Here is a 14111-nt window from a genome sequence, read left to right as displayed (position 1 = left end):
GTCACAGTAGCAAAATAGCTGACTAAAACAGATAAAAAGTCCATGATGACTCATGAAATCCGTGAACAAAAATCCTCAAGTTATTATGTTAGCATAGTATTTAATGTGCAGAGTTTTTATAAATGTTTACTTTCGGGCTGGGGATGTGGCTCAAGTGGTAGCGCGCTCGCCTGGCATGCGTGCGGCCCGGGTTCGATCCTCAGCACCACATACCAACAAAGATGTTGTGTCTGCCGAGAACTAAAAAAATAAATATTAAAAAAAATAAAAAATAAAAAAATAAATGTTTACTTTCTAACCTGCTCCTCATGGGCAACCAGCAGTCAGAAAAAAACTCAATTTTTCTCTTTTTTTTATGAGTCTTCTTGTGAAAGTTAGTGTAGTATAATGCAAAAAAGTGCACGGGGGTGGGGGTATAGATATATCTATAATGTTAGTTTCCATAAATGCTGTAGCAAATTACCATAAATTTAGTGATTTAACACAAATTTATTATCTGACGGTTCTATAGGCCAGAAAACTGACTTGGGTCTCTTTGGGCTAAATTCTTGGTATTAGTGTGGCTGTTACTTTCTGAAATCTCTAGAGGAAAATCAATTCTTTGTCTTTTCTAGTTTCTAGAAGCTTCCCCTATTCTTTGGTCATAAACTTATTCATATTTTATTTAACTTCAAAACCAACAACATACTCAAGACCTTACATTCAATCCCCAGAACACCCCCCCCCAAAAAAACAAAGCCAGCAAAAGTCAAGTCTTCCTCAAGTCACACCACTCTGACTTCTCTTCCAGTTTTAATGACCCTTGTGATTGCGCTGGGCCCACCCAATAATCCAAGATAATCCCCATTTTAGGATTATCTGATTGGCAACTTTCAGTCCTTCTGCAACATTAATTCCCCTTTGCCATGTAACCTAACCTATCCACAGTTCTGAGAATTAAGATGTGAATATATCTGGGGTTGAGGGGCTTTATTCTGTCTACCACAGCTCTAATGAACCTACAACCAAAAACCCAGAATAGCACTATAGTTTAAGCAAATTAATTAGTCTCCTATGGTTTTAGTTTTTGTCTTTTGAAAATAACTTAATAAGAACTATTTCTTGAATGGGAGTGAAAATTACATGAGACAAAATAAGGAAAACATCTAGGTCCAGCGCCTCGAACACAGTTTAACAGGGGTTCACTTGATGCTCTGACTATACCCCTTGTGGCTTTGAGACTTAAGTGTTGTGTTTTTCCTTTTCCCCAGTCTTCTTTTCCCTAAAATTATCCTCCCTGATCTTCTTTTCCATAAACAACTTCTCCCTGATCTTCTTTTCCTTAACCATCTCCTGCCTAATCTCTCCTCCCTAATCTCATTTTTCTCTGAATCACCTCTATAAAAGCCCCCTGTTCCTGTGAGGTAGAATCACAGCTTTGGGGACAGGAGTTCTCTGTGTTTCTCCTTTGCTAGCAAAGCAATCAAACTTTTTCCTTTTTCTCAAGACCTTGTCTTCATTATTGGATGGGCATCGAGGACAAGGACCAAGCTTTTGGTTACAACAGTAGCACCTCAATATTGTTCATTTCCATTTTCCTTGCCACCTTCTCAAAAATCATCCTTGCACTGAGTGGAGCTGAGTTTGGGATCTAGGCTCACTTTAGTTCCATGGTCCTGTTCTTTGCCTTACACAGCACTGCTTTCTGCAAAATAAAATAAATAAATAAAAATACTGCTTTCTCCATGCTGAAAGACTGAACAATGGATGATTTCACATACACAAATTGCCTTCTACGGTCTGCATGTCTGTGTCCCCTCAAACTTCACATGTTGAAATCCTGACTTCTAAGGTGATGGTATTAGAGGGTGGGACCTGTGGGAAGTAACTAGGTCATGAGAGTGGAGCCCTCAGGAATGGGATTAATGCCCCCATAAGAGACCCAAGAGGGCTTCTTTGTCCCTTCTACCTTGTGAGGACACAGTGAAAAGATAGTTATATATGAGAATGGGCCCTCACCAGACATAAATCTCCTGGAACCTTGGTCGTGAACTTGATCTCCAGAACTAAGAGAAGTAAATTTCTGTTGTTTAAAAACCAATTTTTAAGCTGGAGATGTGGCTTAAGCAGTAGCACGCTCGCCTGGCATGCATGGGGCGCTGGGTTCCATCCTCAGCACCACATAAAAATAAAATAAAGATGTTGTGTCCACCGAAAACTAAAAAAATAAATAAATATTAAAAAATTCTCTCTCTCTCTTTAAAAAAAAAAAAAATGACACTTTGTTATAGCAACCCCAATGGCTAAGAAATTGTTCCACATGCCATATAAGCAAACACTCAAAGATTTTATTCCAACAGGGATAAAAGATTTATGCCAATCCAACAAAACTTCTGAATTGATTTTCTCCTATAACAAACAGATGACATTTTTAAAGCCTCCATAGGACTTTTCAGTAGAATGTGATTATACAATTGAGTAATGTTGAGAAATGTGGACCCAGTGGCAGTACCAAATATCCTATAATCCATTAAATAAACATTTGATGACACACAAAATAAATTCAACCACAAAATGTTTGTTTAACAGAGTCCTCCCCTCCCTCTGTTACACAATAGGAATATTCTCACAAGACTTTTTTTTTTTTTTTTTGCTTTTGCTTTTTTTAAGTTGCAAAGTAAAATAGCAAAGCAAGTCAAAACCCATTTGGATTGGTAATAAGACCAACCTTGGGCTTCATCAGGTAAAGTACTGAACAGTGTACAAATTGCTTCATGAAGAACAACCCAGGTGCCAGGAGAGTGTTCTGACACCTCTGTAAAAACACAAAAATCTACCTGCTAACTTGAGCACACTCTTGAGTAGTAAATGGCTTTGCTCTCAGCTGTCCATGTCTTTTTTTTTTCTATATTTTGTTATGAGAAAAGGGAGAGAAAGAAAAAAAAATCTACTAATAAGGGCAGCCCAGTTCTTTACACTTGCATAGCAGTGGAACAATGCCATGGCTCCAGAGCCCCATGGGTCCTGTTTGAGGGTAATCAAGTACAGTGGGTCCTCTAAATCCACAGGTTCCACATCTGTGAATTCAACCAACCACAGATTGAAAATGTTTGGAAAAAGCTGCTTTTGTACTGAACAGGTATAGACTTTTTTTCTTGTCATTATTTACTAAACAGTACAGTATAACAACGGTTTCTATTGTATCCAGTATTAAAATTAATCTAGAAATGATTCAAGGTACATGGGAACTACATCATTTTATACAAGACACGTGAGCACTGTGGATTTTAGAATCCCAGGAGTTCCTGAAACCAGTAGATACTGAGTGATGACTAATGAGAAAGAGAAATTATTTTTTTGTGTGAAACAGTAATATCAACAAATCAAATTTCAAAACAATGCATGATCTGTATAACCTTAACATGTCACAACTCATCTTACTTGGACTAAAGCTACCTTAACAGCATTTTAATCTTATTTCTTACCACTGACAGCAATTTTGGGATATGAGTATGTATGTGTTGGGGGAGAGGGGTGAAAGAAAACCCTGTGACTGCTCCCCACAAACAGTAACTAGGAGAAAAAGATCTCTGGATAGTGCCATGGAAATCTACTGCACAAGTCAATTCTCTTCTAGGCTTTCAAACCCAGATAGCATATGATATTTGAACATTCTAGACTTTATCACATGGCCAGGTCACTTTATTACAAATGGCAAGATCATCCCTGCTTCCAAATAAGACTTTGCTCAGTAAAGAGAGGGCTGAACAAGAGTTCAAAAGAACACCTTATTCAAACCTTAGTCCTGACTGCAAGCCACCACAAACTTTTCTTGTCATTCATCTACAAAGAGATACATGTAAGAATCCTTTAGACCTGTTTGACAGAACACTTTTATGTCTGCTAGATCCAATAATAAAGAAAATGACCTTGAGTTGGTAACACCTTTTACATTCCATTTTATGAATTCTCTTTTTTAATTAATTTAACAAAGAAGCAGTCCTTGACAGATGCAAATTAAAAGAAAAAAAATGAAAAAGACTAGTCCTTCATTACAGCTAGCTTGAGGAACACTGCAATAGAAAATCCTCAGAACAGGTAAACAGAAGCAGCTCAAAGACATTTGCTGGTGGAAATTATTTACTATGGCTCAAGGTTACTTTTACCATGTTCAGAAGGTAACTGATAATGCACGCAGAGACAGCCGGACTCAGAGGAAAACCAAACAGACACAGAAACTGAAAAAGAACCAATACTTAATCAGTTCTTTGAAAATTCTGTAACCTATACAGTCCACTACTATACCCCACATTGACAGCACTTGCAACAGTTGAGAATCACTGAGAGAAAACATTTTCAGTTTACCTTTTTGCCATTAGATTTCTATGGTAGGCAGTTGATTATAGTCTCAATGGCTACCGGATAACAATTCAAAGCAGAATTCCCTGGATACCTTGGTTCCTCTAAAGTATCCACATAACAACTTCCATTTATTAAGCACCCAATATTCTGGAACATTGGTAGGTGTTTGATTAGTATGTTTCAAAGAGGTGAAATATTTGTTCAGGGTCTCAAAATGAGTAACAGATGGAGCCTGAATACAAGGAAAAAAAAATGAGATGTGGGAAATAAAGTAATCTTATACACAATTTTCATTAAAAACTGTTAAAATTAGGGGAAAAAAGATCTTTGGGGGAATCACAATTCGATCCACAACAGTATCATTTTTTAAAACTAATTTAAAAACATAAATTCTTCCTAAGTGAGCCTTTTTGACCCAAGATAGACCATACTCAGATTCTCATACACAGATAAATTTTGATGACTTTGATAATGAGATCTTGACTTTTGAGCTGATAAGCTTTAATGATAGTTTGGAATATGAGTTGGTGTTGTAAATGGGCTGAGACTTTAGGGGATACTGGGATGGGTTGAATATGTTTTGCATATGTGCCTCTTTAGGGATCAGAGGAAAGACTATGTTGGGCAGAATGTATGATTAAGTTAAGGATCTGGGGAAATATTCCTGAATTATCTATATAGGCCCAATGTAATCACGAGGATCCTTATGAGAAAGGCAGGAGTATCAGAATAAGGAAGAAAGATTTGAATTCAGGTGAACCGTGGGAACTGGAAGAAACAAGGAAATGTTTTTTTTATTCTCCCCTAGTTCCACCAAAGGAATGCAGCCTCGGCACTCTGAATTTAGGCTAGGAAGACCTATTTTGCATCTAACATCCAGAATGGTTAGATTAAAAAAAAAATCTGTATTATCACCCCCTTCCTATCATTTTCTTTAACTAATTTCACCTACTCATTATAAACCTCTGGATTCTGTCTAAAGTGTCCCATTTTTTGAAAACCCCATATAACTTAGTCTGCTCGGCTAGTAGCACTTTTATTTAGAAGACTTGACCATCTTATATTTATTTTTTTAGTTTTTATTTTTGAGAAAAAGAGAGAGAGATTTGGAAACTAGGTTTACTTAAACCTATTACTAAATCTATCACTAGTAAACAGAGACTTTTGAAATGTAGCTAATTGTTGAATAAAAACATATCCAATGAAATATTAACGACCTGCTGTAAATGAATTGGGTTTCCAAGTGCCCCTCAAATCTGAGTCAGAAATCAGCCAAGCACCGTGGTTCAAGAGCAGGAGGCTGAGGTAGGAGGACTGCAAGTTCAAAGCCAGCCTCAGCAACTTAGCGAGGGCCTAAGCTACTCAATGAGACACTGTCTCTAAATAAAAAATAAAATGGGCTGGGGATGTGATGTGGCTCCGTGGTTGAGTGCCCCTGTGTTTACTCCCTGGGACCAAAAAAAAAGCTACCACTACCATCTACCTATAATGTTAGTTCTTCCAAAGGAAACAAGTATTGACATATTGAAGAAGAATTTATCAAAGTTTTATTTTAAATACATATTTTTTTTTTTTATTTTATAAAAGACACACTTTTGGGGGGTTGTTTTTGCTGTTGGTTTTGGTATTGGAAATTGAACCCAGGAGCATTTTACCTCTGAGCTACATCCCAGACCTTTTTATTTTTTATTGAGACAGGATCTCACTAAGCAGCTGAAGATCCTGCAAAGTTGCTGAGACTGGCCTTGAACTTGCACTCCTTCTGCCTCAGCCTCCCAAATCACTGGGATTACAAGTGTGCTCCACCTCACCCAGCTAGAAATGCCCATTTTAAAAAGGCAATGTAAAAGTGCCTGTTAGAATTAAAAAGAAAAGAAAATCATCCACACAAACACATTACTTAGATATAACCACTGTTGAACCTCAGATATTAAAATTTCATACCAGAAATGGTGAAGCTTGAATTAACCTAACATTTCCAGAGATGACTAAATATTTTTTTTTAATTTTATATTCACTGAAGGAAAAAGATAACGAAGGAATGAAAACTCTGAAAGAACAGACCACGTTGAATGAGGTCCACCGTAAAAACATCACCCAAAGCAAAAAGTTACAATGTGTCTTGAGGTTTCAGAGTATGAAGTGGCTGGAAATCAAGGAGAAAAATCTAAACCAAGAGGGGAACAACCAAAAAATTTGCATATGAACACCACTTATTAAAAAATCCCTGGCCAACCCTGGAGGAGTGCATCTGCAGGTAAGATTACAAAGAACTCAGAGGAAGGAATTTGCCTGGAGGCCAAGCTAAAAGCTATCCATCCCCAGGGAGACAGATTTCAGTGTTTGAGTTGCTATAACAAAAAACCATAAATTGGATGGTTTACAAACAAGGGAAAGTTCTGTCCTAGTTTTAGAGGCTGGGAAGTCCAAGATCAAGGCACCAGCAGATTCAGTGTCTGGTGAGGGCCTGTTTTCTGATTCTCAGGTGGCCACCTTCTTGCTTTGCTATCAGGAACCCAAGCCCTCATTTTCTAATATTATCACTTCCAGGGGCAACATTTCTTTTATTTATTTACTTATTTATTTTTAGCAAGCAAGAAGTAGGTTTATTGAAAAGAGACAGAGATGCAGAGACAGACTTCTCTGAAGAGACGGGTCCCCAGAACTAGGAATCCAGTGGGGGAATTCTGGCCTGTTCTTTTTGTGGTCTCTGGAATTTCCTCCCTTCCTTATCTCCTCCCCTGTCCATGTACTGCTCACTCTTAACGATGGGTGCCCCCTGGGTCCACATGTCTGTTTTTTCTATTAGATCCCCTGCTTAGGAGCATGACTATGGAAGTGTCTGTCTGACTGAGTCCCCCACTTGTGTGAGGGGCAAGATTTCAACATGAGATTTAGAGGGACATAAACATTCAGATCATGGCCCCATCAAAGAAGGCAGTCATAGTCAGTATCTCCACAGACTCCCTTTGATAAAGGATAAAACCAAGCTTTCACAAGTTCAGGATAATCAGACAGAAATGTGTCTGCATGCCAAAAGAAAATTCAATACTTCATAGGAAGATAATGATCCAGGATCTAGAAGGATCATGCTTACAGTCCAATATACTAGCCTTATCAAACATTGGTGAGGATGTAAGGCAACTGAAATGCTCATACATGACTGATGGAAAAGTTTACAAAAAAATAAGGTGCAATTACTTTAGGAAAGTAGCAATTTCCCAAAGTGAATGTAGGTGGAAAAGCCTTTACCTTAAGGCACATTAATCTTTTTCTAGGTGCTAAATGTACATATTACACACACAATTTTAAAATATTGATGTGATTTTAAAATGCTTATAAGCATAAAAAAAGAAAAACAATCCACAAAAACATATTACCTACAAATAACCACCGTTGAATGTCTGATATAGAATTTGTATACCAGAAATGGTGAAGTTTGGATTCATCTAACATTTCCACAGATAAGCAAATATAAAAAAATATATATATGTATATTCAGTGAAGAACAAACAAAAGAAATCAAAGGATGGAGGGATGAAAATTCTTAAAGAACTGCCCCATGCTGAATGACAAAATTATGTATATAATTTCCCCATCTCAGGAAATGACACCACCATTCACCCACCTGAAAAAATAAAACTTGTAAGCTTCATGGTTGATTCCTCTCTCTCCCTTACCCACCATTAGCAAATCCTGTTGACTCTACTGTCAAAACTACATCCTGATTCTAGCCACTTCCCATCAACCCCATAGTGACAACCCGATGACGTCTCCCCAGAAAAGTACTACAGTGGCTTCTGTGGTTGACAGTGTCAACAGTCATTTTCTCAACAGGGGAAAAGAATGGCACAAAAGAAAATCAAAGTGGCCAGGCATGGTGGCTTATGCCTGTGGTCCCAGCAACTAGGAAGGCATAAGTGGGAGGGTCACTTAAACCCAGGAGTCCAGGCCAAGCTGGGCAACAGAGTGAGACCCTGTCTTGGGAAGAAAGGGAGCGAGAGAAGATGGAGGGAAGGATGGAGGGATGGAAGGATGGACAGAAAAGAAGGATGAAAGAGGGAGGGAAGGAACTCAGAATGCTCAGCAAGAAGAGTCAGAATCAACGATAGGTAGACAATAAATACCTTCTGAGCTGGTTTTCACCTTTTGTTTTTCATTTTACTAATTTTATATAACATTGAAATTTTTACATCAGAACATCCAACGTTCCTATGATATGCTATATTACATACTTTTTACACATAATTGTTTGAATAATAAAAATGGAATGAGAATAAAAATGTATATATAAAATCTCTTTAAAGTAAGTAGATGAGCTGGGTACAGTGGCCCGTGCCTATAATCCCAGCAGCTCAGGAGGCTGAGGCAGGAGTATTGCAAGTTCAAAGCTAGCCTCAGCAACTTAGTGAGGGCCTAGGCAACTCAGTGAGACCCTGTCTCCAAGTAAAATATTTTTAAAAGGCTGGGGATGTGGCTCAGTGGTTAAGCGCCACTGGGTTTAGTCCTTGGCACCAAATAAATAAAATAAAATAAAGTAATTTAATTATAAGGAAAAACAGTGGTGAATATTTTTTATCATGTTGTGATGTAAAAGTGCTTTCTAAACAAGAAGGTATGTCTAGAAATTCTCAAATGAATATGAATTATAATAGTAAAAATAACTGTAGCAGGTACGAAAGTATGTGAAAAATCATTAATGATCAGATGAAGAACACAAGAGAAAAACAAGTTATAGAAGAACAAAGAGCTTATCCTTTAAAGATATCCAAACTTCCTTTTTTGAGGAAGTAAAAGATAAATTTTATCTTCTGTAGTATGAGACTGATAAAATTAGAATGATTTAAATTATTAGTATTAGCATGTAGGGAAGTTTACATTTATATAGATGATTAGAAGTAACATAAACTGGGACTTAGGGAAATTTGACAACATCTATTAAAATATAAAGCTCATATACATTTTTGATAACAACTCCACAGTCCTACATAAATATTTTCACATGAGCCCAAAGATATCCATTTTTGTGTATGTGTGTGTGTGTGAGAGAGACTGATCTCTCTACAATCATTACAAATAATGATTTTTATAAACTGACATAGAAAGGTGTATAAAATATATCATAAAGTAGAAAAAGTTGCAACAGAGAATATTCTACTTTTGTTGTTAACACATATTCATTCATATTAGTATAAGCATAAAAAAATTGGTAAGAATATATAAGGGACTCCCAATCATGGTCTCCCCTCTTAGTGGAGACTTCAGACATTTTCCGAGAGCATTAAACTTCCAAACACCAGAAACAGCAGCACTAAAGAACAGGATTCTCTAGGTACTGGGTCAAATGGAGCTAACGTATATTCTGAAATGCAGTGTATCAAACTTTTTAAATAGAGTCTCTCTGGTATGAAGAAGTTAGCAGTTGATGACATGAATATCTCAGCAAAATAATTTTTAGCCATGCAGAGTAAGAGGGATCTATTTTCAAAATGCTGGGGAGAAAGTTTACCTGCCCTTTTGCCTTCCCAACTATTCCCCCAAGTTCCACATTCTTACCCCAATGACCATCAATGTCCAGTAAGTCCTAGTCAGCTTGTCTGTTCCTGCCCTGCATGTAAAGTGGGAGTAGAACAAATAGCCTTCTTGTCTACCACCTTCTCTTTTAATAAAAAGATATCTAGAATTATATCTTCACTGGCTTTGGTTTATACTGCAAATAGAGAAAGTGGAACCTCCACTGAATCACATAACACTGAAGTTAAAGTGTCCTAATCATCCTTGGCTCTAAAGCAAGAGAACAGCCACTGGAAAAGAGGCCTCTCACTGGGAGAAGGTATTGCACATTCCAGAAATAACCAGAAAATTCGAATGGCAGGAAAAGCAAGTACTCTTATCTGGAGTATTCACTTGAAGCCATTCTAGAAATGTCTATGGATAATTATACCCTGTACAATAGTGCCATTTTTCCAAAAATTGCTGAGAAACAAACTATCACATGTACATATACATGTATACATTGATACATATATCTGTAAATATGTATGTTAAAAATATCAATTGCATCCCCCCCAAAACTTACCTGCTTGGTTTTCAAAAGTCACAAAAACTAGGATTGGGGTTGCAGCTTCATGGTAGAGGGCTTGCCTAGCATGTGCAAGGCCCTGAGTTGGATTCCCTGAACCACATTAAAAATAAAAATAAAAACTAAAAAAGCACGAAAACTGTACTAGTATGGAGGGACGGGGGAGACAGAGGAAAAAGGAAGTTAAATTCCACGTGAATGATTTTTTTCTACTTCCCTGTTTCAAATCAGTTAAAGAAATGACACACTTCTAGGCTGTGGTATTTTTCTTGTTCTAATAAAAATAAAGCAATGGTATATTCATACTATTAACGCAACTACTCCTCAAAAAAATTCCCATCCGTTAAGTGCTACGATTCCATTTTTGCAGACAAGGTACATTCAGGTAAACCGAGGCACAGATACCCAGATTTCATTGTCCCTCCCACCCACCAACATTTTCTTGAAACATTCATTTCAAGTGAATGAAATGCAATAAATAAATAAACAAACAAACAAACAAACAAATCCCTTCCAGAAACGCTCTATGAATTCTAGGCCATAAAGCAGCAATTCAGAAACGTGGCACAAAAATGTGCCTGTGCGAAAGCCACTCGCGATGCACAACGCACACTGCAAACGTTGGGATTACAACAACCTAAGCTGGAGCAGCAAATTGAATTCGGTCCCAGAGCTTCAACACGTATGCCTACGTACGAGAAAGAGAGGAAGCCTTTGTTATTACACACGCTCCCAAAGAACGCCAGTGGCCCCGAGCAACTTCGATCTACTCTGGAAATCATGGAGGGGTCTCCTTTCTCCATCGGGGTCGCGCGCGGGCCGCGGGGGCCCAAGGCGCATGCGTGTCCCCAAAGGCCCGGGCGCTTACCTGATGCGCCTGGAGCGCAGGCACAGGGCAAGGAGTAACAGAGCTACCGCCACCGCCAGGCCCGGGAGGCTGAGCGGCTCCACCGAGAAGTAGCCCATTCTGGAGGACAGGTCTCTCGCCTTCCAGTGCGCGCGGGGCCGCGATGGGCAGCCCGGGGGGACCAGCGCAGGCGGCGACTCTGCACACTGCGACCGCTTTTCTGAGCGGCGCCCCCAGGTCCGGGAGGGAGAAGCTGGCCTGCCCGCGGCGCCTACAGGAATGTCACCGCGGGTCTCGGAGGCTGAATTACAAAGTTAGTGGACTCCCCTCCCCCCCGCCCACCCCTCAACCACGTGCACCGCCCCGCTGTGTCACCCCCTCCCGCCCGGCCTCTTCTGGAAAACTGCGTCTCTGCTCCTTGGGGCAGGAAGAAGAGCCAACCGAGGGGGGGTAAGGAATTAGGAAGGCCTGGAGGAGGGGGATTTCTCCTCTGAGTTGGAAGTCGCACCCAGCGGGAGGAGCGATTGTCCCTGCTCCTGTGAGGGTTGGAAAGTTGGCCTCTGCGCTTTGACGCAGGCGAAGTCTTCAGAGACCCCCTGGGAGCTGGGCCAGCCGCCGGTACCTGCTAAGTGCACCAGGTGGTTTCATGTTCACCTCCTTCTTAACACCCTCTTTGCTCACACGTTTTTGTTGAGAGCCTACTGTATCCAAAGGCCCCTAGAGCCAGCTTGTAAGAGGAGTGATGGTGAACAGCACAGTTGAGAGCCATAAGCCCCACAGGTTGTACTAACAAAGAATAAGGAGGAAACTTGGAAAATATCTATTCCTGAGTAATGATCATCCACCAGATATTTTACACACATAAACTTTCCTTCACAAATTGTGATACAAGTTTTTAAAGTAGTATTTTGTAGGAAATACAGTGAAGCTCAGTCTGTCTGTATAACTCATCCTGGTTTCAGTAGATAAATTCTTACCCTTCTAAACTTGACCTTTTTTTTTTTTTTTTTTTTTTTTCTGGGAATTGAACCCATGGGTGCTTACCAATGAGCCACATCTCTAATCCTTTTGGGGATTTTATTTAGACCCAGGGTTTCACCAAGTTGCTTAAGGTCTTGCTAAGTTGCTGAGTCTGGCTTTGAACTTGCGATTCTCCTGCCTCAACCTCCCGAGCTGCTAGGATTACAGGAGTAGGCCGTGGCCCCAGACCCCCTTGGTCTATTTTGAAATATCTGTGACCTTTGCATCATGCAAGACTTTATCTCCATTCTTCTCAGAATTATCACACAATAGCTTGAAAACTCATCTCCTGTGATCTTGGACTTTCCTAATCTGACAGCCCCTAAAACGCTGACTGGCTTTTACTTTACCCAGAACTCTTTTTGATAAAGTCATAAATCTTCCACCCGTGATGAGATGCTGCCACAATTTGTCTCCATGGTACAACTGCCCTGGCTAGTACAATAGGATACATACTAAAGCTGGAGCCGTTGTGTTGCTCAGTGTGAACCCATTCACACTTTTGTTTAGGATGTTCCCTCTGCCTGAAAAATGGTCATGTCTCCTAAATTCTAATCTTCTACCTACCTCTCAAGGCCAAGTTCAAGTCCCACTTGCTTCTAGAAATTGTCCCCAACTCATTTTTGTAATTCATCTTTTCTGCCCATACTTCTGACACTCTGCTGTTACCTTTCTTTCCATCATGTGTTTCTACTACACCTACATTATTTCTAAGTCTGTTTTTCCTGCTATAAAGATAGAGCTCAAGAACCATCTTAGCTGATATAATTATGTCCCAAATATTTCATCCAATATTATTTGTAGTACATTTGAAATTCAAGCTTATCTCCAGGTCCTTATATTTGCTAAATCTAAAATCTGGCAGACCTACGTTAATTCCAACACAAGGGTTCATAAGGCACCCAGGTATAGCAACTGCAAAATTCTAGCTGACCACCAGTTCTCTTAAGTAATCAGCCACTGTTCTTTCAACGTTGGTTGGTTGCTAATATTCATGTACCTTCAACACACTAATCAGATCAACAATGGAATCTAAAGGAATCATCATGGGCTGGCCCTTAAGACTTTGAGATGTCTGTATAAGAAATGTCTTCAGTACCAGAGGATAACTGGCCTAATCTTATCATTTCTCCTCAGAAAGTATTGATTGTGAAACACACTGAGAAAGAAAATAGAAACAAAAGCAGACGTAAAAGCAGAGGGAATAAAGGGAGAAGATGATGCATAAGAGTCTCTCAGGTAATAGCCATGAGTATCAGGATGGTGGGTCTGTACTGCAGAGCCTCACCCCAGCAGTCCAGGTGACCCCCATTTACCAGGTGATTGACATGGTGTTATGGTTTGGATGTGATTGTTCCCCATGCATTTTTGTGTTGGAGGCTTGGTCTTCAGTGTGGTGGTGGAACCTTTGAGAGGTGGAGCCTAATGGGTCAGGGACAGAGTTGATGAGGTCATTGTAGGCACTGTCCTTAGTTCTCAGGGGGACCCTGGTTCTTTTAAAAGTGACTCATTATAAAAGAGCAGGCCTCACCCTCCCTGAATTCATCTCTGGCTTCCTATCTTTCCATGTGGTTTTTTTTTTTTTTTTTTCCTTCTGTCATGTGTTCCTGCCATAATGCCATCTACTATGACATGGTGTAGCCAAGGGGAGTCTCACTAGAGGCTGAATCAGTGGGACCTCATGTTGGAATCTCTAAAGCTGTGAGCTACACAAATCCCTTTTCTTTATAAAGTATGTAAAATATCTAATCTCAGGTATTTTGTTCTAGAAACAAAAATTGAACTAATACCAATAGCTTCTTTGTTTTCTTTTGTCATCTT

General features: G+C 39.4%; 1 protein-coding gene across 1 annotated transcript in view; it reads right to left on the bottom strand.

Moving 5' to 3' along the window:
• Window positions 1–11592, bottom strand: part of CYP7B1 (cytochrome P450 family 7 subfamily B member 1) — a 203036-nt gene extending 191444 nt beyond the window's left edge. Inside the window, exon 1 of the mRNA XM_081265965.1 lies at window positions 11292–11592. Coding sequence (XP_081122091.1) covers window positions 11292–11389 — 98 coding nt within the window. The 5' untranslated portion in view covers window positions 11390–11592. The remainder of the gene's footprint in view (window positions 1–11291) is intronic.
• Between the last annotated feature and the right edge of the window lie 2519 nt (window positions 11593–14111).

The sequence above is a fragment of the Spermophilus citellus genome, assembly GCF_964194105.1.
Source record: "Spermophilus citellus genome assembly, chromosome: 14".
Classification (NCBI taxonomy): Eukaryota; Metazoa; Chordata; class Mammalia; order Rodentia; family Sciuridae; genus Spermophilus; species Spermophilus citellus.
This window is presented reverse-complemented; position numbering and strand designations above follow the sequence as displayed.